The sequence below is a fragment of the Alosa alosa genome, chromosome 17 (assembly GCF_017589495.1).
Source record: "Alosa alosa isolate M-15738 ecotype Scorff River chromosome 17, AALO_Geno_1.1, whole genome shotgun sequence".
Lineage (NCBI taxonomy): Eukaryota > Metazoa > Chordata > Actinopteri > Clupeiformes > Clupeidae > Alosa > Alosa alosa.
Window position 1 is genome coordinate 2827444 of NC_063205.1, and position 27365 is coordinate 2854808.

The 27365-nt window shown below is 44.3% G+C and overlaps 1 protein-coding gene across 1 annotated transcript in view; it reads right to left on the minus strand.

Annotated features, from left to right (window-relative positions):
* gpam (glycerol-3-phosphate acyltransferase, mitochondrial) overlaps window positions 1-22842 on the minus strand; it is a 36692-nt gene extending 13850 nt beyond the window's left edge. Inside the window, 11 exon segments of the mRNA XM_048267354.1 lie at window positions 1035-1247; window positions 2061-2160; window positions 2320-2356; window positions 2359-2455; window positions 5754-5853; window positions 8942-9091; window positions 9574-9687; window positions 10624-10697; window positions 13051-13170; window positions 15372-15503; window positions 22598-22842. Of these exon segments, the coding sequence (XP_048123311.1) occupies window positions 1035-1247; window positions 2061-2160; window positions 2320-2356; window positions 2359-2455; window positions 5754-5853; window positions 8942-9091; window positions 9574-9687; window positions 10624-10697; window positions 13051-13170; window positions 15372-15470 (1104 nt within the window). The 5' untranslated portion in view covers window positions 15471-15503; window positions 22598-22842.
* Window positions 22843-27365: the final 4523 nt, after the last annotated feature.

Below are 27365 nucleotides of genomic sequence, written 5' to 3' on the forward strand. Positions count from 1 at the left end.
ACTTTATGCAAATTAGCCTATAGCTCCATATAGCCTAGGCCTACTATTTTTTTTTTACAACTCTACCTCTTTAATTCAGCTGTCTGGTTGAAGCCTGGAAATATTGTAAACAAAGTAGCATAGTTGGCTAGCTTAGCCCATCATAGTCTACCGGATTGACTGTTCAGTTTTCCCATGTGTGGTTAAGTTTCAAGCTAATACTTGTCTCCTTTGGGACAGGCCCTTTGGGAAAACGCTATATTGAGATGATCAGTCAACTTCAATGCAAGAGTTTTAAACAAATATGTGCCGCATGCTAATGATGCTAAAAGTAGGTTTAATAGTAATTTAGTTTAGTCGCCTATGAGTCCTTGTTTTCAACGATTGTGAATGTTTTTATTGAAGTTGGCGCAAGGTTCATTGAGCAGGAGAGGGAGGGAGGGAGGGAGCCGGGAGAGAGGGGCAAGGAGAGAGAGAGGAGGAGGGAGAGGAGAGGAGAGGAGGGGAGGAGGAGGAGGAGAGGGAGAGGAGGAGAGAGGAGGAGGAGGAGAGGAGGAGGAGGAGAGGAGAGGAGAGAGAGAGAGCCAAGCAAGGAGAGTGGGGTTTACTCTATACTGTTTGGCAAGCCGCACTACCACAGTCTGGCCAAATTTGTCAACGAAGAGCTATGGAAGCTAACGATTTCCATTTTATTTATTTGTTTTGGACCTACGAGGTTACGGGGAGTTGTGGGTTGTTTTGGCGGCACAGAAGACGCAAAGCACCGCGAAAAAAACACTAGAAAGGGTGTGTCGCTGATTTGCTTTTTCAATAATCGCTAACACAGTATAACGCGGGATATGAATGTCGCGATTTCGGTTTCGAATCGTATATCGTTACAGCCCTACTATTCGTGTGTGCTTATTGGCGTGTATGGATTTGTCTGTGTGTGTGTGTGTGTGTATTCCTGTGCGCTTATCACTTATGGGCGTGTATGGATTTGTCTGTGTGTATGTTCCTATTCGTGTGTGCTTAGGGGCGAGTGTGTGTGTGTGTGTGTGTGAGTGTGTGTGTACCAGCTGCTCGCTGTTGTAGTTGCCCTCGATGATGCGGTCGTAGGAGATGCCCACGGGCACGATGAGCACATCTGGGATGTTGCTGGTGCAGAGCGTATCCACGACGATGGAGAGCATCCCAGCTCGCGCCGGTGACGGCTTGCCACTGCGGGACCGCGTGCCCTCCAGGTACACCTCCAGGAACTGGTGTTGCCGTAGCAACTCCTCTGTGTACTGCCATCAGACAGGGACCAAAACAAACAAATGAATAAATAAAAACCAACCAAACTTCAGACTAAGTTCACCCAAAGATCCTTGAGTACTAGCTTTAACCCTCTCTGGTTCTGGTTGTCACACAAAACATTAAATTCAGCAGCTGAAGGCAAAAGGTCAGATTTAATTCCGTGGCTAAAACGTGTTTTTTCCACAAACGTCACATTTCATTCAGCAGCTGCTTGCATGTGCCCCCACAGGACTGACAGCATTTCTCAGCCCCTCCTGTGTGTGTGTGATGTCATGTGCTCCCACTGGACTGACAGCATTGCTCAGCCCCTCCTCTGATTGTTCTTAAACCACATTTCCGCCGCATTCTCTTAACCCTCCACTCCTCTTTAAAGCACATTTTCTCTCCTATTTAAAACAGGTCTAGCAGGCAGAGACTTCACCTTGGGTTCCAGAGAAGTGTGTGTGTGTGTGTGTGTGTGTGTGTGTGTGTGTAAAGGTCAAGCAGACAGAGCCTTAGGGTTCCAGAGCAGTGTAATCAAACCAGCATAATCATATGTGTGTGAAGGTTCTAGAGTAGTGTGTGTGTGTGTCATGTCAGGTGTGTCAGGTGTTCAGTGAGATATTTTTCATGTTATCACCCAGAGAGAAAACATACTTGTTTCTGATTGGCTTGTTTCTAATTGAGGATACCTCGGCGGCCGCTATCCCTTATGTGAATAGCCACGAGAATGAAAGGTTTGCGAAACAGCATTTTAGCGAACCCTGCTTGTCTGAGCACAAGGTATGTGAGATGGCGTGTCCATCACCATGGCGACAGCGTACCGCGTGCAAGAGGGAGCGGTACAGGACGTCCTTCCTGCCGTCCGACGTCTCGTCCAGCCTGCGACGGATGAAGAAGCCTCCCAGCTTACGGATCAGCGTGCTGGAGAGAAGAGACCGCCTAGTCGTGAGGGGCTACGCACGCACACACACACTTTTACTGCCTCCTAACACATGGATACACATTGACTGGCTTAACATACACAAACTGGCACTCAGACTCAGACTCACAGAGGTCAGAGGTAGTATGTCCCTCCCTCACCTGAAAATGGGAATGTTGAGGTTGTTGTCAGGTATGTCTTTGTGCTTTTGATGTTGTGGCAGAAGAGGATGAAGGTGATGAGCAGGTAGTCAATGTGAGACTTATGCACAGGGAGGAACACCAGTGGCACGTTGTTCTGAAACACACACACACACACACACACACACACACACACAAAATTGTCAAGAATTCACATAGCCTGCTGTATGTAGCATCAAAATCAATGGCGCACTAGGTTCTTTTTAAGTCAATACATGCAGCCAGGGTTCACGGCGTCAATGCATTTAACTTGGTGCCCCTTCTTTCAATATTCTGCTTTAAGGGCCGGACTAATAGCTTATTTTACTTAGCCCACGTGGCCTGTCAAAATAATCTTAGCATTCACAGCAAATTAATTTAGTCTTTTACGCAGTGGAGAAAGTCACAGCGCACGCAAAAAGAAAGTGCATCTAAATTCACCCATTCTTCTCAGTTGAACTACTCCGAAGAAGCCTACTCATCACACAGACAAAGTCACATCACATGAAAGAGCTTTTTTTCTCAGCTTTTTTAAACGATGTTGGGGCCAAGCATTGTTGTGGTGAATGGTTCACTTAGTAAAAGTAAATAGATGTACCGCAGAGCAACAAAAAAATATGACCGCCCAGTCCAGCACATTTTTTCCACAAAAAATAAATCACGCTGAAAGGCCTATATGATTCTAACTGTCTCACTAAATTGCATTATCCACCCTCAATTCTCACTGGTATCTGCTAGACAACAAGTACCAAAACATGATTAGTTCATAGATTTCACATGTAAAATTCAATTTATACAACCCCACCCCCATCTTGCCTGTTCATAATTCTGAGAAATTCTTGAATTGTGTGCATGTGTGCGTGTACACGTTTATGTTTATGTGTGTGGGTGTGTGTGTGTGTGTGTGTGCGTGCTTGTGTATTTGCCTCTGTTTATGCACATGTGTACACATGGAATGGGTTAACATGACCCCTGGAGGCAAACATACGGAAAAAAATTGGTCATCCTAGGGGGGTCCAGTACAGCTGGGGCTACAGATCAAAACGAAAAAACCATGGTTCATGCTATCCATGTGGGGTTACATGCCCACTAAGTTCGTGTACCCCGGTCTTTCAGTGTCCCGGGAATCATTGACGGAAATTTGGGCGTGCGAAAAAGAAAAAAAAGTAGTTAGTTATAGTTATGACCGCTTCGCTGCGCGGCGGTGCCCTGACATGTGGCCTTTGTGCCCCCCCACCAAATATGCCCAACTGAAGGCCAAGTGGCCTTGCCCCCAGAACGGTGCATGCAGCACTCTATGGCTAAAGGCAATACAAGTAATACCGTGCTGCTGAAAAGCATGAAATTGGACAAGGTATGAAAAATACGTTCCCGAAAACGTATGCGTGATCATCGTACTGTGAAGAAATTTGTCGCCGATTCAGAGCACAGGCGGGTTCGTGCAGACAAAGGCACAATAAAGGAAGGTTTCTGCCAGACAAATTCATAGGATTAAGAGAGAAGCTGCTAAAATCCCATTGCAAAGCAGCAAACAGGTAGCCTGACGAGCCAGACCCACATTAAAATGTAGGGTCTGGGCACTCACCAGAAAGAGTGGTCAGTCCGAGGGCCAGGATAATCGGTTGTCTTTCAAATTCCTCTGCACTCCAATAGGACAGCTGAGTCCCATGCGTTTCAACACCAGCTGAGCTAGTTGGCTGGTTCAAACTTTTGCCATCTTAAAACAAGTTTAACTTCATTGTCACACTGTTGGCCAACAGCAACATCCATCATGTTTGTTTTCAAGTAGCAGGGAATTCAAGCCAAACCGTTGCAACTCTGCCATCAATCATTATGTTAAGCCCGCCTAATGACTCCATACACGATTTGATTGGCCTGATAGAAGTTTAAGAGAGTTGCTAGACTAGCCCTGGAAGCAAATGTAATTTGCTGCCGCTAGGGTGCGTCTAGATTTCTAGAAAAGCAGCAAACAGGTATTTGAAGCCGCTGGTGCCTCTGGAGTCCCGCGAGCCTCAAGGTGTAGGATCCTCAAGAAGTTTGCAAGTGCATAAACCTACTATTCGGCCACCCCAACAATGCTCACAAGCAGACACGGTTGCAGTGGGCTCAGGAATACATGAAGACTAATTTTCAAACTGCTTTGTTTACGGATGAGTGCTGTGCAACCCTAGATGGTCCAGATGGTGGAGTAATGGATGGTTGGTGAATGGCCACCATGTCCTAACAAGGCTGAAACGTCAGCAAGGAGGTGGCGGAGTCATGTTTTGGGCCGGAATCATGGGGAGCGAGCTGGTAGGCCCCTTTAGGGTCCCTGGCGGTGTGAAAATGACCTTGGCAAAGTATGTAGAGTTTCTGACTGACCACTTTTGTTCCGTGGTACAAAAAGAAGAACCGTGCCTTCCGTAGCAAAACCATCTTCATGCATGACGATGCACCATCTCATGGTGCAAAGAATACCTCTGGGTCATTGGTTGCTATGGGCATTAAAGGAGAGAAACTCATCTGGCCTCCATCTTCCCCTGACCTCAACCCTATTGAGAACCTTTGGAGCATCATCAAGCAAAAGAGGATGGGAGGCAGTTCACATCCAAGCAGCAGCTCTGGGAGGCTATTCTGCCTGTGGAAGACCCAGCCGGGTCGAAACGTTGCAACACAATAAATATATGGGAGTTTTAGCAGAGTGCGGGCATTTCATTCCTTTGCAGGCTATTCTGCAAAGACATTAAAGCAGAAACTCTCCAAGAACTCACAAGTTCAATGGATGCAAGAATTGTGAAGGTGATATCAATGAAAGGGTCCTATGTTAACATGTAACTTGGCCTGTTAAAATGTTTTTGATTTAAATAACTTTTGATTTAGTTTATATGACCTCCTAATGCTGCAAATTCAACAAATGACCATTTTTAGTTCTTTACAACCTATAAAATGTCTTGAAACTCTGTTGTGCATAATGATTTGGAACAGTGCATTTTGAATTTTTTTTTATTTTTGAAAAAAATACTGTTATCATTGGGAGGTTTGTTCAATAAAATTCAAATTATACGGCAATTAGTTCAAACATGACATAACGGTTGAAAATGATACTGACTCAACGGGGAACGGAAATTCCTTACTGCAGAAATAGCAGATTGATGCTCCTGTCAACGGTATTGGTCTGGGCGCTCTTTTTAAAACGTAGGCCTAGGCTAAATGCTTCATTCAAAGCAGTGCTTGCCTCCTTCAGTCTCGATAGCCAGACTGCACTAGGTCAAAGGTCATTATGACATGCGATTAATCAGCGTTAAATGTTTTAACGCGTTATTATTTCTGTAATTAATTAATCGAAATGAACGTGTTATTTTGACAGCCCTAATTCTTAATGACTATTTCCTGTTGTGAGTCTGGTGACTGGTGCATGCTGGGAGTTGTAGTCCTACCTCTGCGGCAGCCCTCTTCACCATCTCCAGCTGGCCCTTGTGGATCTGGATGCTCCAGAAGAATCCGTTAAAGAGCTTTAGCAGAACCCAGCCAGTCAGTCTGGAACACAAGCACAGACCAATCAGCACGCAGTAACACTCGAACAGACCAATCAGCACTCAGTAACACCCACATAGCCAAATCCACACGCAGTAACACCCGAACAGACCATATAGCACTTAGTACCGAATCTACCAATCAGCACTCAGTCACATCCGAATAGACCAATCAGCACACAACAACCCCCACATAAACCAATCAGCATTCGGTAACACCCACACGGACCAATCAGCACTCAGCAACACCCTCACAGAGCAATCAGCACTCAGCAACACCCTCACAGAGCAATCAGCACTCAGCACCACCCTAACAGACCAATCAGCACTCAGTAAAATCCAAACAGACCAATCAGCACACAACAACCCCCACATGAACCAATCAGCATTCGGTAACACCCACACGGACCAATCAGCACTCAGCAACACCCTCACAGAGCAATCAGCACTCAGCAACACCCGCACAGAGCAATAGCACGCAGTAACACCCTCACAGAGCAATCAGCACTCAGCAACACCCTCACAGAGCAATCAGCACTCAGCAACACCCTCACAGAGCAATCAGCACTCAGCAACACCCTCACAGACCAATCAGCACTCAGCAACACCCTCACAGAGCAATCAGCACTCAGCAAAACCCTCACAGACCAATCAGCACTCAGCAACACCCTCACAGAGCAATCAGCACTCAATAACCTTGACGGTACAGAAAATGAATAAAGCACAGACCAATCAATTCTCCAGGAAAATAGTGTCCCAATCAATCTGGAGCACTGTGCAGGGGTATCTTAGGAAGACAGGAAGCATTATCTATAAATATAAACACACCATGAGAAAAATCATGGTTTTATCTCAGCCATTTAGTCATGATAATATATCATGGTTTTATTTCAGCCATGTTTTGGCCAGCTTCCCTCTCTGATTATGGCTGCCACAGCTGTGAGGTGTTCAGCCTACTGATTTCAATTCCTCTTTTTTGACAGTATCATGTTTGTCTCTGTGGTGAAATAGGTGGACCCCTAGACCTCTCCATACCTGCCATTGGTCATTGCCAACACAGTCCAACAGCAGCCCACACACACACACACAGTCCAACAGTAGCCCTTCCGTCAGTAGAAACCTGGAGAAACCTGGGGTGACTAACGAGTTCTAGACAAAACACACACACACACACACACACACACACACAGTCAGTCAGGGGAAACCGTGTGACTTAACGAGTTCGAGACAAAGCACACACACACAGTCAGGGGAAACCTGGGTTGACTTAGAGTTCTAGACAACGCACGCACTCACTCAGGGGAAACCGTGTGACTTAACGAGTTCTTGGAGCGGAACAGAGCGGCCGCTCCGGTCTCTGAATAAAAAAGTGCTCCGCGCTCCAACAAAATTCCTTCCGCTCCGCTTCTCGCTCGCACTCCGCTCACTAGCTCTGGCACACACACACACACACACACACACACACAGACACACACACCAGGGTTTCCCGCAGCACTTTGCAGTCAAGGCGGCCTTTTGGCAAAACAAGCCTGCCGCCTTAACTACGTCGTCAAAAAAAAAAAAAAGAAAAAGTTACTTTGTCCTGTTTTCTCCCTTTCATTCCAAACCGTGACTAACGCCAATCTCCGTCTCCACAGAACGCATTAAAAAATTATTTTTTTTATTTTATAATCTTTACATACGGGATATGCCTCAGAATCAGAGCTAGTGGCGGAGCTGGTGGGTGCAAATACTCTCCGGCTCCTCGTTCTCAAGAATCAGTCACATCGCGAACAGCCACAGCTCCGTTAAATTGTCAGGTGTGATGAAATCGTTCATATTCCACTTTTATGTCAAACGTTGCAGGCCTATGGAAAGGTTTAGTGGTAGGGTTGTCCAATGATCAAGTTGTTGCTTCAATTTGTGTTTTAATTTATGCGGCCTTTAACCCGATGCTGGGTTCATCAGTTTGAAATATTTAGCCGACTGCATGATTTGTCATTTTCGTTCTTTTGGCAATTAATCCTGACTGATCCCTTTAGTTAACGTTGTCAAGCTTGTTTGTTGTTGCAGTATCAGTGTTGCAGTCTTTTAAAATAAATGTTCTGAGTGAAATATATTGCCGTTGCTCTTAGTTCTTTGGGACGGGGGGGAGCTAAATTGACCTGGCGAATTTGACCAGAGAAGCGGCGAGTAAAACACACACCTGCTCTCAGCACAGTGTTGACTTGTCGTCTAATCGGATCGCGCAAGACTGACAATAGACGGGCCTAGGCCCGTCCAGGCCCATCCGTGCCTCACTGGCGTATGCTTTCTAAATTATTTAGCTAACTCCATCCCAATCAGCGAACTTAGGCTATATGGCCAATATCTTTGAAATGTAGCGGTCTTGGTTTTATTAGTGGGCATGCCTCAGACTCCGAGGTGTGGCGGTATGGGGCCGGAACAGAGCGGCCACTCCGGCCTCTAAATTAAAAGCTCTCGGCTCAAATTCCATCCATATTACACAAAACTATAGATCATTTTAAACTTCATTCACTCTCGGTGTATAGATCAGGACAGACTTGCGGAACAGGTTGCAGGTCAACAGTCTGACAGCCTGCATGAAGATAAGCATTAATGGTCCAATAGTAAAAACAGTGCAATTACCAAAGGGCCCCTTGAAATGATCTTTTTAAAGCCAAGGAGGATGGCTTGTAACGATGCTAGTTGTCAGCTCTGCCATAAGTAGTGACTGATCACATTTGCACATTTTGTTGTTTTGCACTTGTTCTATAGTTTGTAATAGTCTTTGTTAAAATTGCACAAATTCCACAAATATTTTGAAATATTTGTATACTGTTGTATAGTTTGTTTGGTGTTGTTACTTTGTTCTTTGTTAATTGTTATTTTGAGAAGCTGGTTATTTATTTATAATGCAGTGTTTAATAAATAATTGTTAAATATACAGAGTCTGTAGTGTATCGCACAAACAAGACCCCCGGGACCCTGACCACCTACCACCTTGACTAACACATTTCCTGCGGGAAACCCTGCACACACACACACACACACACACACACCCTTCTGGATACTCTGCCTCTGCCTCTGAGTTCCCCTGCGGACGCACTCACCTGATGAGTCCTGGTGAGATGTTGGCCACCATCTCCTGTAGAAGGTTCCGGGCCTTCCTCTGGACCTTCTGCAGGGCCTTCTGGTCCGCTTCGTCCCCCTGCTCCCCCCCCTCGCCGTCCATCGCTACCTCCACCATGGCAGCCTCCACCCTGCACACGGAGGTCATCGTTAGGGGTCAGAGGTCATCGTTAGGGGTCAGAGGTCACCAATAGGAGTTAGAGGTCATCTTTAGGGAGTTAAGGCCCATTCACACCAAGAACGATAACGATAACTATAAATAAACATCGTTCTTGTTAATATGAATGCCGACGTTCACACATAAACTATAACGATAACAACATGAAGAACGATATCGTTGGGGATCACTTTCAGAGTGATTTTCAGAACGATAAAAAGCTAATAGCCAATCAGAACCCATTGAATTTTAACGGTCACATTAATTAACACAAGGAGAGACTTTGTTTATCGTTGTTCAGTGTGAACGCTTTTATCGTTATTGATGTGAATAGGCCTTTAGGGGTCATTGGTAGGAGTTAGGGGTCAGAGGTCATAGTAATGGGTCACAAGCACAAGTCATCGCTAGGAGTTAGTCACCCTGAACTTTGACCTTCCCTCTCAGGTTCCGACTCACCTGCTGTTCTTCAGCACGTTCTCCACCACGTTCCGAGCAAACATGTCCTTCTGCACGTCCCTCTCGAGAACAAACAGCACGTAGCTGAGTCTCCGAGCGAGCCAGCCACGGTGCCTACGAGCCAATCAGATCAATCAATCAATCAATCAATCAATGTCAGACAGTACGGCAGTCTGTATGTCCCAACTGACCAGTGGTCATTCCCTTCATCTTGTCAGTCATATGTTTTGTGTCTGCTGCTGGGTGCTGCTCTGAATGTGTGTGTGTGTGTGTGTGTGTGTGTGTGTGTGTGTGTGTGTGTGTGTGTGTGTGTGTGTGTGTGTGTGTGTGTGTGTGTAGAGCCCCTGCTGCTGGGTGCTGCTCTGAATGTGTGTGTGTGTGAGCCCATGCTGCTTGGTGCTGCTCTGAATGGGTCAAACTCCTGAAAGCGCTGCAGTGTAAACAGCTGCAGGCGTGGGGCTCTTATTGATGAGCTCTCTGTCTCTCTGTCTGTCTCCCTCTTTCTTTCTCTGTCTCTCTCTCTCTCTCTCTCTCTGTCTCTCTCTCTCTCTGTCTCTCTCTCTCTCTGTCTCTCTGTCTGTCTCTCTCTCTCTCTCTCTCTGTCTCTCATGTGAGAGTGGAAAACAGAGGGATGAATAATTGACTCAGCAGCAGACACCAACCCCAGAGATCAGATGGCCGAGAGAGAGAGGGATGGACAGAATGAGAGAGATGGAAGGACAGAATGAGAGAGAGAGGGAAAGACAGAATGAGAGAGACGGAAGGAGGAAGAGAGACCATACTGACCAGGACATTCAACCGCTTTGGAAACAATGTCGATCCCAGTGCAACTACTGCAGAGCTACAAGCAACTATCAGTTCCATTAATTAGTAGCTAACGAGGCCGACTCCAGGGTAAAACACTCATCAATTAGCTGATCAATTGGTCAATCAATCAACTAGTCAATCCATCCATTCATTTATCACTGTGTGTATACAGCAGGAAGGCTTGGGTAACAGAGTGTGTCTGTGGTGGCGGTATGTGTGTGTGTGATGATTGTGTGGTGGTACCTTGTGTGCGTTTCATTTATGTAGATCACATTACGAAGTCCGAGAGATGGAATGCTGGGGTTAAAGAACCTCTCCTGAAAGACAACACACACACACACACACACACACACACGGGGCTAATTAGTGTTACCATTAATAACCCTTCTCTACACTGTTGCAGTGTGGGATGGTCCCCAGATAGAGACACTGGAGCCGAGTGTGTGTGTGTGTGTGTGTGTGTGTGTGTGTGTGTGTGTGTGGGTGTGTGTGTGTGTGTACCTAAAGGACAGTTGGAGTTGCTAGGTTACGGGGACGCTGGCGAGACACACCCTCCGTCTGGCATCATGTTTTTGTGTTTTGGATGTTGTGTTTGCAATTTTATGTAATGTCATGTTCTTTTTTTGTATCGATTTGTCTAGTTAAATGTGTTCACTCTTTATTCATGTTTTGTTTTGATTTGTTTAGTTAAATGTATTCACTCTTTATTCATGTTTTGTATTGATTTGTTTAGTTAAATGTATTCACTCTTTATTCATGTTTTGTATTGATTTGTTTAGTTAAATGTATTCACTCTTTATTCATGTTTTGTATTGATTTGTTTAGTTAAATGTGTTCACTCTTTATTCATGTTTTGTATTGATTTGTTTAGTTAAATGTATTCACTCTTTATTCATGTTATTTTCGATAGTTTTTGTGTTATTCTAGTTTATTTTCTTTTCTGATTACAAGTCGGCTGATATCTAACGTTAACGTTAACAAGCTTGCCTTGACTAGCCGCCCCTCATCCGTCCGATGCTACACATCCACTGTCTGGACGGAGGGGTTGCTCAGGGCAGTGGGCCTACTGTGCCAGAGATCTGCAGCTGACCATAACGTTACTAGCCTCTGACGCTTGGTGCCTGCAGTCTGGATTGAGTGCTGATGTGGGGAGCTCTGATGGCGACGTCGGGAGCCATGAAGCAACAAACTGTCCTTGCTAAAGCCACCGAGCTTCTGACCAGCAAGAAGATCGTCGCACCTCAGACTGGTCTGTTCCTCCAGGGCTCTCCAGGGCTCTGCTCTCCAGACTGCTCTGCTCCGTTCCTTCAGACTGCCAGTGAATTCTCCGGGTTGGTTAGTTATAAAGAACTTTGTTGGCGTTGCATCGGTTGTGAAAACACAGCTGTGCGCAGTTTTATGTGGGTCATCATTGCCCTTGGACATTTTCAGCCGGTTGGAAATTGGACTAACATGAATTTTTCTTTTTAAATTTATTTTCTTTTTCACTTTTTCCTTGTTAATTTGTTTGTTGTCTGTCTTGTTTGTTGTTTGTTGTCTGTCTTGTCTGCCTTGATGTCACGTGTACGCTGGCGACTAAGTCGACACTGTCCTCCATCTCTTGTCTTGCGTGTCATTTGTCATTTTGCAAATTTGTTTATGTCCAGGTGTCACGGTTACGCTGGTGATTACGCCACTCCGTCCGGCATCTCATGCCTTTTGTCTTGTTTGTGGAGCGCGTTGGGTTGCACTCTGTGCATGTTAAACGTGCTATACAAATAAAACTGAATTGACAACACTAAATCTGAGTTAATGGTTCAGTTCTGCACAAACCTGTGTGTGTGAACATGCATGCGTGTGTGTCTGTCCTTCTCCTTCTCTCTACATTTTATGTGTGTGTGTGTGTATGAGAGAGATAATGCCCCACCTGACTCTGACGGGTGCAGAAGTGGAAGTGTGTGTGTGTGTGTGTGTGTGTGTGATAATGCTCCACCTGACTCTGTAGTGTGCAGGAGTCGTAGTGTGTGTGTGTGTGTGTGTGTGTGTGTGTGTGTGTGTGTGATAATGCCCCACCTGACTCTGTGGTGTGCAGGAGTCGTAGTGTGTGTGTGTGTGTGTGTGTGTGTGTGTGTGTGTGTGTGTGTGTGTGTGTGTTAGGGGCCGTCTACACAACGCCGGTTTTTGTGAAACCCGTGCGGTTTTGTTATCGGTTACGCCTTGCGTGTACACGACGCCGGCAGTTTAGGAGACTGTAACCGATAGTTTTTGAAACCGGCTTCCGAAGTGGGAATTTTTGAAACCGCCCGGTTAACTTTAAGCAATAGAGCCTGTAGGTGCGAAAACCCGGCAATTTTATGACGACATAGCCCCACCTCTCAACTCAGCCACGGCACTCGACCTGACACGCTGCTTGTCAAAACAATCCAAACCATTTGTTTATCATATTAAAAATGTTTTTTCTTTCTGTGTGTCTTTCTGTGTGTGAGAGTGTGTGTGTGTGTGTGTGTGTGTGTGTGTGTGTGTATGTGTGTGTATGTGTATGTGTGTGTGTGTGTGTGTGTATGTATGTGTATGTGTGTGTGTGAGTGTGTGTGTATGTATGTGTATGTGTGTGTGAATGTGTATGTATGTGTATGTGTGTGTGTATGTATGTGTATGTGTGTGTGTCTGTGTCTGTGTGTAATGCCCCACCTGACTCTGTGGGGTGCAGGAGTGGCAGCATCTCCCCACAAAAGGTCTCTTCCTGCTCAGCAGACCCTCCTTCCAACTGCTCCTCACATAGCTCAGCACGGACGGACTGCAGCTACGCTCCTGAACACACACACACACACCATCATCATCATCAACCATACACACACACACATACCATCATCATCATCATCAACCATACACACACACACATACCATCATCATCATCATAATCATCATCAACCATACACACACATACCATCATCATCAACCATACACACACACATACCATCATCATCACCATCATCATCAATACACACACACATACCATCATCATCATCAACCATACCCACAAATACCATCATCATCCATTCACACACTCCATCATCATCATCCTCATCCTCCTCATCAACAGTTACCATACACACACACACACACAAACACAATAATCATCAGCTACCATATACATACACACACACACATATGCAAATACAATAGAGCCAATGGCTGCATCACACATGCACAGAGGACTGTCACTTTACGTTTGAAAATCGATTGCACAATCGATTATACCAACCAACACAAGTTTCGAAAACTAACCAATTTTACCACCAGGAACAGCCGTTTCAATCGGCTGCTGTGCTGCTGGTGTTTTGGACAACGCGATCAACCTAGGCGACATGAGAGAGACGAGTGATAAGCCCTAATAACTTGAGGAGTTCGATTTGGAAGCACTTCGGGTTTTGGGTAGATCAAACTATGGAGAAGGACAAAGCGGTATGCAAACTGTGCAGTCGTGAGTTCTACGTAGGCGAAATTTGTTTGACATCTCTAATCGTAAACAGCCATGTTGAAGACTGCAGTAATGATTTTCACTGATGTTATGACAGTCCACTCTGATTATTTTTTTCGAGAATGTTGCACTGTTTGTCATTGTGCACGAAACTTCACGCCAATAAATCATCAGAAATATTGCTGGCTTGTGCATCTTATATATAAGTATATATACTTTTTTGATCCCGTGAGGGAAATTTGGTCTCTGCATTTATCCCAATCCGTGAATTAGTGAAACACACTCAGCACACAGTGAACACACAGTGAGGTGAAGCACACACTAATCCCGGTGCAGTGAGCTGCCTGCAACAACAGCTTCGGGGAGCAGTGGGGTTAGGTGCTTTGCTCAAGGGCACTTCAGCCGTGCCTACTGGTGGGGTTCAACCGCAACCCTCCGGTTACAAGTCCGAAGCGCTAACCAGTAGGCCACGGCTGCCCCCGGCAAGCTCTTGTGCGTCTACAAGCGCCCTCTTTACGTTCGTCCTAATGCCTGTTAGTTGTTCGTGGATTGGCCTATATTTGGCGTTGAAAATGGAAACGTCTTACAATCGATTTAAAAGGTGCCACATGTAAGAATTGAGGTAAAAATATCCAAAAAATGAGCTACACGCATCAAAAGAATGAGAAGAAATAAGGGCGATGATGTCATTAAAAAATTAACAAGGTATAGTGCTGCAGAGATATCAACCTGAATTAGCATGCTAAATTACTAGCCACAGCCCGACGGGTGTCATAATACCAGTTTCAGCCATGGGAGGCAGTATGCAGGCAACATAACCGCCAGCCAAACTGCAATACATGTTTCACGGTTGTTACTCCAGGGTAGACCAACTCACTTTCTGGAGGTATACTGCCCCCATCTTATATGGAATGTGGAGTATGAATTGATTTTTTGGCGGACATTACACATGGCACCTTTAATGAACACTTATGTCTCAAAAATCGAACAGGATTTTTTCTCAAAAGTGACAGCCCTAGCACACACACACACACACACCCCCGTGACAGCCCTAGCACGCACACACGCACACACACACACACACACGCCCGTGACAGCCCTAAAGCACACACACACACACCGTGACAGCCCTAGCGCACACACACACACACACGGCCGTGACAGCCCTAGCACACACACCCGTGACAGCCCTAGCGCACACACCACAGCCATTGACAGCCCTAAGCCACACACACACTGCGCCCAGCCCTAGCCCCATAACACACACACACACACCCGGGACAGCCCCAGCACACACTGACACACACACCCGTGATAGCCCTAGCACACACACACACACACCCGTGACAGCCCTAGCACACACACACACACACACACACACACACACACCTGTGCGGAGAACAGGCATATTTAACCAGAGGGGACTGAAGCGGTGAGTAATCAGGCAGCTTTGACTACATCATTTTATGAAGATGTAGTATGCACACACACACACACACACACACACACACACACAAACACACACACGTACCGTGTCGTCGTTGAGGTGTTTTGCGTGGGCACCGGTCGACTCCACGTTATTGGCCGAGAGCTGGCCATCCGACGTCCCTGACGACAGGGTGCCCTCCATCTTCAGCGCTTAAAACTAGGACCAGCTCAACACCTGCAGCGCGCACACACACACACACACACACACACACACACACACACACAGCATTAACAACTCATACACTACAACCTACCACCAGTTCAAACCTTAGTTGCAGGTAACACACAAACAGAACACTAATGGTTCATTTACTGAACTGCTCAAACTTTAATTTAAGGAAAACACACACACACACACACACACACAGACACACACACACACACACACACACACACACACACACACACACACCCCTTTGCTCATTAGGTACCCATATCACACCATGTCAGGGGCCTGTGTGTGTATACAAAGACTGTGATGCGTAGTGTGTGTGTGTGATATTTTGAGGGCAGGCATTACAGGTGTGTGGACATCTCTGCAGCATGTCAACATGCCCTGGATATGCAAGAGGTTACGACACACACACACACACGCACACACGCACTTCTGAATCAATTCTAATGTCCTCTGGTCATGTGAGTGAATGGGGACAGTGAATGTGCGACTGACCGTGTTCATCGACCAGCAATGTGTGTGTGTGTGTGTGTGTGTGTGGTGTGTGTGCATGTTTGTGTATGTACACATATGCAAACACCAGCTGTCATAACTTGGACACACTCTGCCACAGAGAGACTCCAGATAAGCACGCGTGATTGGGTGACCGACCAAACAAACACGCGTGATTGGGTGACTGACCAAACAAACCGCAGCGTGATTGGGTGAACAAACAAACCGCTGATTGGGTGGCGTGATTGGGTGTGAAACAAACACCAAACAAACACGCGTGATTGGGTGACCAAATCCCAGATGTGTAACTGCCCGGTCACTGGCCCCACATGACCTAAACAAACATGGAACCAACAATCCCAAACAACAACAATCGCACCGCGCCAAACAATCCCAAACAACAACAATCTCACAGCAAAACAATCCCAAACAACAACAAAACAATCCCAAACAACAACAATCTCACAGCAAAACAATCAGAACCATATTGCACAGGGTGACAAGGCCATGCTAGAGCCAGGTGCATCTTATGAACCCTACAGTGTGCTCAGTTAGGCACTTCTTTTTTTTGCTGTCCACCACATACTGCCTTTAAAACTTCAGGCTGTACAAATATGCACACACACACACACACACACACACACACACACACACACACACCATGGTTCAGCTGACCTTAAAACCTGTACAAATATGTCTCTCCATTGTACACACACACACACAGACACACACACACACACACAGACACACACACACTTCCCTGTTAGTCCATGGGCTAAAGCCTGCTTAGAAAGTGCTAATGACCTTAATACAGTAAACTAGCTCTCGTGAGCTCACTAAACACATGTGCATTGTTCCCACTCTGCGCTGATGGGAGGGCTTCCTGCTTTATTCCTAAAGCTACAGGCCACTTCTGTTCACTTCACACACACACACACACACACACACACACACGCACGCACGCACGCAAGCTACAGGCCACTTCTCTAAACAGGATTCATCTCAACACTACAGCCATGCCTACAGCATCATGGTATAGGCCTCGTCTTGCTCACAGCATCATGGTATAGGCCTCATCTTGCTTTTTGCACACACACACACACACACACACATCATGTTATAGGCCTAGTCTTGCTTTTTGCACACACACACACACGCATCATGGTATAGGCCTAGTCTTGCTTTTTCCACACACACACACACACACACACGATCATGGTATAGGCCTAGTCTTGCTTTTTGCACACACACACACACACACACATCATGGTATAGGCTTAGTCTTGCTTTTTGCACACACACACACACAAACGCACATCATGGTATAGGCCTAGTCTTGCTTTTTGCACACACACACACACACACATGCATCATGGTATAGGCCTAGTCTTGCTTTTTGCACACACACACACACACATGAATCATGGTATAGGCCTAGTCTTGCTTTTTGCACACAAACACACACACACACACACACACAGACACACAGACACACAGACACACAGACACACACACTCTGAACTATAAATACCCACTAGTGAACAGTTGGACGGCTTTGACCTTTACATACATGTAGGGTGTGTGTGTGTGTGTGTGTACAGTATGTGTATGTACAATTTAAGTGTGTGTGTGTACAATATGAGTGTGTGTGTACAATATGAGTGTGTGCATTTGTGTGTACAGTATGTGTATGTACAATATGAGTGTGTGTGTGTGTACAATGAGTGTGTGTGTTTGTGTGTACAGTATGTGTACAATATGAGTGTGTGTGTGTGTGTGTGTACAATATGTGTGTGTGTGTACAGCATGTGTATGTACAATATGTGTGTGTGTGTACAGTATGTGTATGTACAATATGTGTGTGTGTGTGTGCACAGTATGTGTACAATATGTGTGTGTGTGTGTGTGTGTGTGTGTGTGTGTACAGTGTGTACAGTATGTACAGTATGTGTATGTACAATATGTGTGTGTGTACAGTATGTGTGTGTGTACAGTATGTTTATGTACAATATGTGTGTACAGTATGTGTACAATATGTGTGTGTGTACAGTGTGTGTGTGTGTGTGTACAGTAGTGTGTGTACAGTATGTGTATGTACAATATGTGTGTGTGTACAATGTGTTTGTGTGTACAGTATGTACAGTATGTGTGTGTACACTACAGTATGTGTATGTACAATATGTGTGTACAGTATGTACAATATGTGTGTGTGTGTACAGTGTGTACAGTATGTTTGTACAATGTGTGTGTACAATATGTGTGTGTGTGTACAGTGTGTACAGTATGTGTGTGTGTGTGTACAATGTGTTTGTGTGTACAGTATGTGTATACAGTGTACAGTATGTGTGTGTGTGTGTACAGTATGTTTGTACAATGTGTGTGTACAATGTGTTTGTGTGTACAGTATGTACAGTATGTGTATACAGTGTACAGTATGTGTATACAGTGTACAGTATGTGTATACAGTGTACAGTATGTGTGTGTACAGTATGTGTACAATATGTGTGTGTGTACAATATGTGTGTGTGTACACTACAGTATGTGTATACAGTGTACAGTATGTGTGTGTACAGTGTGTACAGTATGTTTATGTACAATATGTGTGTGTACAGTGTGTACAGTATGTTTGTACAATGTGTGTGTGTACACTACAGTATGTGTATACAGTGTACAGTATGTGTATACAGTGTACAGTATGTGTACAATATGTGTGTACAGTATGTTTATGTACAATATGTGTGTGTGTACACTACAGTATGTGTATACAGTGTACAGTATGTGTGTGTACAGTATCTGTATGTACAATAATTGTGTGTGTGTGTGTGTACAGCATGTGTATGTACAATATGTGTGTACAGTATGTACAATATGTGTGTGTGTACAGCATGTGTATGTACAATATGTGTGTACAGTATGTTTGTACAATGTGTGTGTGTACAGTGTGTACAGTATGTGTATGTACAATATGAGTGTGTGTGTGTGTACAGTATGTGTGTGTACACTACAGTATGTGTATACAGTGTACAGTATGTGTGTGTACAGTATGTACAGTATGTGTATACAGTGTACAGTATGTGTATACAGTGTACAGTATGTGTATGTGTAGAGTATGTGTGTGTACAGTATGTACAATATGTGTGTACAGTATGTGTGTATGTACAGTATGTGTATACTACAGTATGTGTATGTAGAGTATGTGTGTGTACAGTATGTGTGTGTACATGTGTGTGTACAGTATGTGTATGTGTAGAGTATGTGTGTGTACAGTATGTGTGTGTACAGTATCTGTATGTACAATAATTGTGTGTGTGTGTACAGTGTGTGTGTAAAGTATGTGTACAATATGTGTGCGTGTGTGTGTACAGCGTGTGTGTGTACAGTATGTGTGTGTGTACACTACAGTATGTGTATGCAGTGTACAGTATGTGTGTATGTACAGTATGTGTGTGTGTGTACAGTATGTTTGTACAATGTGTGTGTGTACAATATGTGTGTGTGGTTTGTGTGTGTGTGTGTGTGTCTCCCTCCGTCTCTCCCTCTCTCTCTCTCTCTCTCTATGGGGATGATGGCTCAGAGCAGCAAAGGGAGGAAGAGGCATGACGAGAGAGAGAGTGAGAGAGTGTGTGTGTGTGTATACGTGTGTGTGTGTGTGTCTTGAAAATACACAGAAATATGTGTCTGTAATAAGAGTGGATGGACGTGATGGGGTGACTGAGTGGATACATAAATATAACCTTGTCTGTCTGTGTGTGTGTGTGTGTGTGTGTGTGTGTCTGTGTGTGTTCCTGCCAGGTTAATAAAAGGCAGAATGGAACAAACTCATTGACCCTGTATTAGTGTTTCTGAGTTGTGTGTTTCCCAGAAAGGATATTTGTGGAGGGTCACGCGAGGCTAAGGGATTAGCTGCCCCCCATGAAGGGCTGTGTGTGTGTGTGTGTGTGTGTGTGTGTGTGTGTGTGTGTGTGTGTGTGTGTGTGTGTTGCAGTCTCATGATCACAGCAGATGAGTAGATGTACTTGAGGGTCAGTACTTGGGGGTTGGGTACTTTCAAAGGTCTTTGAAGTTTCCCGATTGGTTAAGAGGGCCAGACTATGCTAATATTATGGGTGCATAAACATGTATTAATAAGGCACTGCGGTAGTTAAGGCATAAACATATATGCATGTATTGATAAGGCACTGCGGTAGTTAAGGCATAAACATATATGCATGTATTGATAACACACTGCGGTAGTTCAGGCATAAACATATATGCATGTATTGATAAGGCACTGCGGTAGTTAAGGCATAAACATATATGCATGTATTGATAACACACTGCGGTAGTTCAGGCATAAACATATATGCATGTATTGATAAGGCACTGCGGTAGTTAAGGCATAAACATATATGCATGTATTGATAAGGCACTGCGGTAGTTAAGGCATAAACATATATGTATTGATAAGGCACTGCGGTAGTTAAGGCATAAACATATATGTATTGATAAGGCACTGCGGTAAGTTAAAGGCGCTAACATATATGCATGTATTGATAAGGCACTGCGGTAAGTTAAAGGCGCTAACAGCACATCGCATTCACACTGTCATTGTGTACAGCACAGCGCTTATTTTTACACCCTCATCATATTCGCGTCCCTATCAAGCCTTCAGGCACTGTGAAAGTGACCCTTCTGAAGGATGGCAAAGGCCTTACGGAGCAGCACTACATCAGAACCCTAGGTGGCGCTGTCCTGGCCGCTGGGCTCAGTCGGGCTGAGCTGTGCGATGCACTGCGAGTTGTTAACTATTCAGCTCTGGGAGTTCTCCTGTAATTAAGAATCTGGCTTGTCCCAAATGTCGTCGAAGTAGGTCAGACAACGACGTAATTAATATTCATTAAGTTAGAGGCCAACACAAGCCCCCCACGCCACCCCACCACCCTCACCAACTCTGGGGGAGAGCCGCGGATGGTAAGGGGCGGAATGGAGAAATAAGGAGGAATTGGGCATCAGGTTCGTCTTCACGGTCGCCTCAAAAGAGCCAACGTTTACACAACTCTAGTGATTAGAAAGCTGATGAGGGGCCATTCACCGGACACACACTCGCCAGTCCGCCATGACCGGCCAATTCAGCGCCACCCTAGTGTTCCTATAGTAAGCCCTATAGTCTTAGCCTTCTTCTATAGTATGTTCCCAAATACTATTCTTATCTATAGTATTCCTATAAGATTACTACATTGTCCCAAAACACTCTAAGATTCGTATAGTTCTTTCTCGTAGGGGGGGTCCGCGTGTTATCACAACGGGATCACCATCATCTCCATTAGCACTATTAACATTGTAATTCCGGCTATGTGTTAATCATATTCTATTGATGTTGTGGTAGGCCCAATAATTGTCATCGTGACCATTCCAATGGATCATTTGAACATGTCTCTAACGTCATCTCAACCTGATTAAAAGTTGTAGCGTGCCTTAGGTCCAACTAGCCTCTTTCGACACCACAAGGTTAAAGCGCCCCGCGGTGCCCTCCCCTCGCTGCGAATCGGCTGAGAGGGAAAGAGAGAGTGCTATCTGCGGACATCGTGACGGAGGATGGGGCGATTCAGCAATCTGAGCTGGAAGGTGCGGTGTAACAGCATCGGTGTACTGCACACACACACACACACACACACACACACACACACACACACGCGCGCGCGTCAATGTACTTATGCTAGGAGGATAAGCTGGCTAGTGCGAGCAAAGACCATGACAGGACCGCCGGTTTCCGCTGAGGTTGGATTTGACAGTTGGGACCGGTTACGGCTTGCCAGGATATTTCGCGAGCTGGCAGGCTGATATGGGTCAGTTTACAGTGAGGCGACTCGCCAGCGCCGATCCGCCACTCACACAATCCCTGCCTGGATGTAGGTTAATCCGTCTCACACACTACGGCTAAAGAGTGAGGTGTCGATGCGGCAAGCTGTCCACACTAATTCCCCCCAAATCAGAAATCACGTCAAGTCAGCAGACAAAATCTTACACGCCATGCCATTGAAAAAGAGCGTGACCTCAAGCTATTTCTAGCCAACGTCTCATGCAACCTTCACATAATAGTAACGTTCATCCATCAGTATTGAATTGATGCACCCGCATTGTCTTCCAACACAAACCAGGGTTTGCAACAATAACACAATCCTGCACTCATTCAAAACAGACCCATATAGCTGCTATAGTAACTTGAGGGACCGGCATTTAAAAGCAGGCGTGAGCATCTGCTCGAGCTAGACACAAGCACTGACAGCCAGTCAGCCTATGGCAGAAAACCCATTTGAGCAGACAGTGACATGTGAAGCGAGATAAGTCTTTCGTCGGGTTTCAAACGTTTCTAACGTTACACATGAGCTTCGCTAACTTAGCCGGCAAACGGTAGTGATTTATCGCTAGCTGGCTATAATATTTCACGGTTTTCCATTGACCTCCCCGTTCATGGAGCAACGTTAGTGCTATGAATGTTTAAGTTGCAGTAAATATGTTTCCTAATGTCAAAATACTATTAGGCTACCAGCACACCAGCAATAATGAGCGTTTCCATTATAAAGGGTAAACGTAATTTAGTTGCCGGCAGACCACAAACTCACCTTAGAAGCAAGCTCCAATTGCATCATCTTGACTTTGTCTTCCCTGTAACGTGATGTGGTTATCGGATCTATCTTCACTCGGTTGAGCTTCGCCCTTGAACATATGGGTTGCTGAATAGCTGTTGGCTCCGACTACAAGCTCCAAAACGCCCACTGCCCCTGTTTAAGGGGGGTTTCTTTGTGTTCTGTGCTTCCGTTGCGTTAATGCCCCAGACCCATGCTTCCAACGTCCGCGCTCGCTCGCTCTCGTTTGCTGGCAACAGCAATAGCATGCTTCATGATTTTTTTATTTCCGGGTGAAATCTAATATATCACCAAAATAAAAGCATCCTGCCGAAACGCCCTCCAAATTATACACTTGGGTCTACGTTAAAGTATTCACAACACGCCGTAAACCGTAGGTCCCTGTAATTATATGTATTTATTTATCAGTTCCGAAGTAAGGTAATATTTGTCGGAAATGTAGGCCTACAACATTGACACAGACAGTCCAAACTAGTTTTTTGACTTTGCATCTAAACTAGGCCTACTACATTGATTCAACTGCTGGTCTACCTACTTCAGTTCAGACCGCAGAGTTACACAAACCAGAGCAAAGTAGGCATATAAGCAAATTAACCACTATCAAGGCCCAGGCTCTAGTACTATAGCCTATGATAAACACAAGGCTAATTAACCACTATCAAGGCCCAGGCTCTAATACTAGCCTATGATAAACACAAGGCGAATTAACCACTATCACGCTATACTGGACAGGATTAAGACGTGTAAAATACGGGACTGTATGTTTTGACTGTGTGCTCATGCAACTCTCCAGCACCTTGCACAGCTCTGATTACCGTGAATTCAGCTACTGCAAACAATCATTCTATTTCCGGTTATATGCAAATTAAAAGGCCAGTCTTAAATATCTGTAGAAATATATAAAATATATTCTAATAGCATTGACTACGTTTCTCAGAATTTCACAAGGCTGTACAAATTACATTGCACTTGACTGCCACATTAAAAATGGGCATGTGATACTTAACACTAAATCCGTCAGAGATGTCTGAGGAACAGGTTTTTAAAGTAACCAAGCTCGCTTCTGCTCCCTGTTGGAGAATGAGTGCCCTGGGGGAGGCAAACGTCTAAGATACTTAACTCTAACTCAGTCAGAACCATCTGAGAAATGTCCGAGAAACAAGTCTGTAATTATCCCAGCTCTCTTCTGCTCCCTGTTGGCAGGAAATAAAAGTGTAAGAGAAAACATCTCATGCAGCATCACGTTCAGCCCGCCCTGTGCTGTGCTGCAGGAAGTTGAATGGGCATATTAGTGTGACATATAGGGGGAAATCAAGTATATTGAGCAACTGCTTGGCAAAGTGTCTTACGAAGTGTTTATAAAGCTCAAGAACGGTTTATGCACTGCATATATCCCCTTCTGGGCAAACACCATGCTTTTCAGGTAAGATGGGCCATCTATACTTCTTCAAAAACAAAGTAATTTCTATAAGGGAGGCTATTGGTAACATAGGTAATATGTTTGATAGTACACCCAAAAACAGCCCCCCAAAATTAAGATTCTTTAGCACTATTACTCAATCTGAGCTTAGTAAAAATTATAACTCAAACCGGCTCCTCAACATGTGCTTTGGATCCAATCCCTACTAGATTCCTCAAAAATGTATATAATAGCTTAGCTCATTTTATTCTCAAGATAATAAATACCTCATTAGAAACAGGTATATTTCCAACTGCTTTTAAAACCGCTGTTGTGAAACCTTTACTAAAAAAGTCAAATCTTGACCATCTGAGCAACTACAGGCCTATATCAAACCTACCGTTCCTGAGCAAAGTACTTGAAAAAGTTGTTTGTAATCAGTTAAATACTTTCCTCAACGAAAACAGTATCCTTGAAAAATTCCAATCAGGTTTTAAATCAAATCATAGCACAGAAACGGCTCTAGTAAAAATAGGCCTAGTCAATGATCTTAGACTGGCTACTGACTCAAATAAAGTCTCAATCCTTATTCTTCTAGATTTGAGTGTGGCATTTGACACCATTGATCATAGCATCCTAATTCACCGCCTTGCGAAGTGGGTGGGTCTCTCTGATAATGTTCTAAACTGGTTTCAAACCTACATTACTGGCAGAGATCAGTCTAGGAGATCATGTGTCTGTAAAACATGACTAGCCTTTTGGTGTGGCCCAGGGGAGGTGCCTTTGTCCCCTGGTCTGAAAACGGGGTACAGAGTGGCAAATGCAGGTGATGAAGGTGCAGCTCATAAATCAAAATTCAGTCACAGTGTAGCAGATGCCATGCAGTACTGCAATGAAGAGCTGCACCTTCCTCAGTTCCAAGGGTGTGAGACCGTTCAGTTCATTCGTGGTATTCCTTGAGCAAGGCATAGCAAGTTGTTCTGGGGAGATATAAAATAAATAAATGAATGAAAAGGAATTTGAGAGGCATCTTATTCTTGTTAGGGTAAATGACATGTGAATAATACAGTGTTGGGTAAGCTACTTCAAAATTGTAGTGAGCAAAACTATCAGTTATTCTAAATAAAACACTACACAAAACTTTTAATCACTCATTTGAAGCTCAGACATTCCCAAATTCTCTATATGAGGCCAATATCTCATTGTTATTAAAAGAAGGGAGGGATGAGATGGATCTCACATCCTTTCGTCCCATCGCATTATTAAACACAGATGTGAAAATTTTTACTAAAATCTTAGCAAGTAGGTTAAATAACTACATTACCACTATCATTCATGTGGATCAGGCTGGATTTATCCCAGGTAGATTTTCCTTTTTTAATATAAGAAGGCTAATGAACATACTATATCATAAATATGAGAAGGGCCAGGAAGTAGCTGCACTCTGTTTGGACACACAACGTGCGTTCGACCAGGTGGAATATAAACACATGTGGAAAGTGCTGGAGCATTTTGGATTTGGCGACAAGTTTATCTCATGGATTAAAATACTGTACGCCCACCCTTCTTCATGTATCCTAACTAATCAAGATAAGTCCACTCCTTTCTTACAACATAGAGGGACACAAAGGGCTGTCCTCTGAGTCCCTTACTCTTTGCAATTGCAATTGAACCACTTGCTATTAGTATTAGGCAACACCCAGCTCTCAAACCAATACGCCTTGGGAATGTGGATCATCATCTTTCACTGTGCAGATGATGTGGCCATTTTTATGTCCCAGCCTGTGCAGACCGTCCCTATTCTATTGGATCTTATTAAGTCCTTTGGTGAGGTTTCTGGCTATACAATTAATTGGCAGAAAAGTGAATTCATGCCATTGAATGAGGACCTGGATGGTAACTTTCTGCACAATTTACCATTTAAAATCACAGATAAATTTAAGTATCTTGGGGTTGTTTTACCAAAAGACCCTAAGTTAATCTTTAAATTAAATTTTCTTGTCAAGTTAGAAAAGATGAAGGAAGACATAGGTAGGTGGCGCAATCTCCCCATCTCCATGATAGGTCGTGTAAATGCAATTAAAATGGTCTCCCTGCCGCAAATCTTATATCTTTTTCAAAGTCTTCCTGTTTTTCTCTCCAAGTCTTTTTTTACGACGGAATTTTAACGATAGATTCTATAATCATTCCTTTTATTTGGAATTTCAAATCCCACAGAATATCAAAAACTCATTTACATAAATCTAGAGAGAAGGGTGGGCTAGGTCTACCATGTTTTCTGCACTACTATTGGGCAGCTAATCTAAGAGCCTTGGTCTGTTGGCAGTTTGATTATTCAGTGGAGGTCTCAGAGGATACCCCTGCTTGGGTTGCAATTGAAAAAAGTAGTGTTACAAATAGCTCTCTACCAGCACTCCTCTTCTCTACTCGGTCTCCCTGCGAGCACAAAGCTACACAACAGAATGGTGCTTAACAGTGTGAAAATTTGGCAGCAAATCAGGAAGAACTGTAAACTGCCCAATCCCATCATATGTACTCCAGTTCATCGTAATAATGCCTTCCTTCCATCTCTCTTTGACAGGGTCTTTGATGACTGGAAGAAAAAAGGCATTGTTACTTTAAAAGAACTATATATTAATAAGCAGTTTCGGTTCTCAATTACAAGAAAAGTTTTCTATTCCATCAACACATTTTTTTAGGTACTTACAAATCAGGAACTATGTCCGTCAGAACATATCTATCTTTGAGCAGCTTCCTGAAGAACAAAGGTGCTACACACTCTTGCTGGGCCGTCCTGACTCCAAACACTTGATCTCTGATTTTGTCAAAATATTTTTTGGAACAGTTTAATGTTGACACACAATTTATTAAGACATCTTGGGAGGCGGAGCTGGGTCTACAAATCGATGATATTACTTGGGATGAGAGCCTCAACAGGATCCAGGCATGTTCTGTTAATGCAAGACATCAGTTAATTCAATTTCAGGTAATACATAGGCTTCATTATTCAAAAACCAAGTTGCATAGAATTTATCCTATCTCTGCCTTATGTGATCGATGTAAGTCTGCTGAGGGCTCTCTTGCCCATCTGTTTTGGACATGCCCTAACCTGTATAACCTCTGGTGTGAAATTTTCAAATGGCTCTCTGAAATATACGATAAGGAATTTAAACCTGATCCTAGACTTGGTTCCTCTCTCTTACTACTGGACTAAAGCCTCTCTGTTCAAAACACTCTCATGTCTGGTGTGGTCATTGCTAAAAGATTGATATTAAGACTGTGGAAGTCAGAATCTGTTCCAACATTTAAAGAAGAATTCCGGTGTGATATTGACCTAAAGTGTGT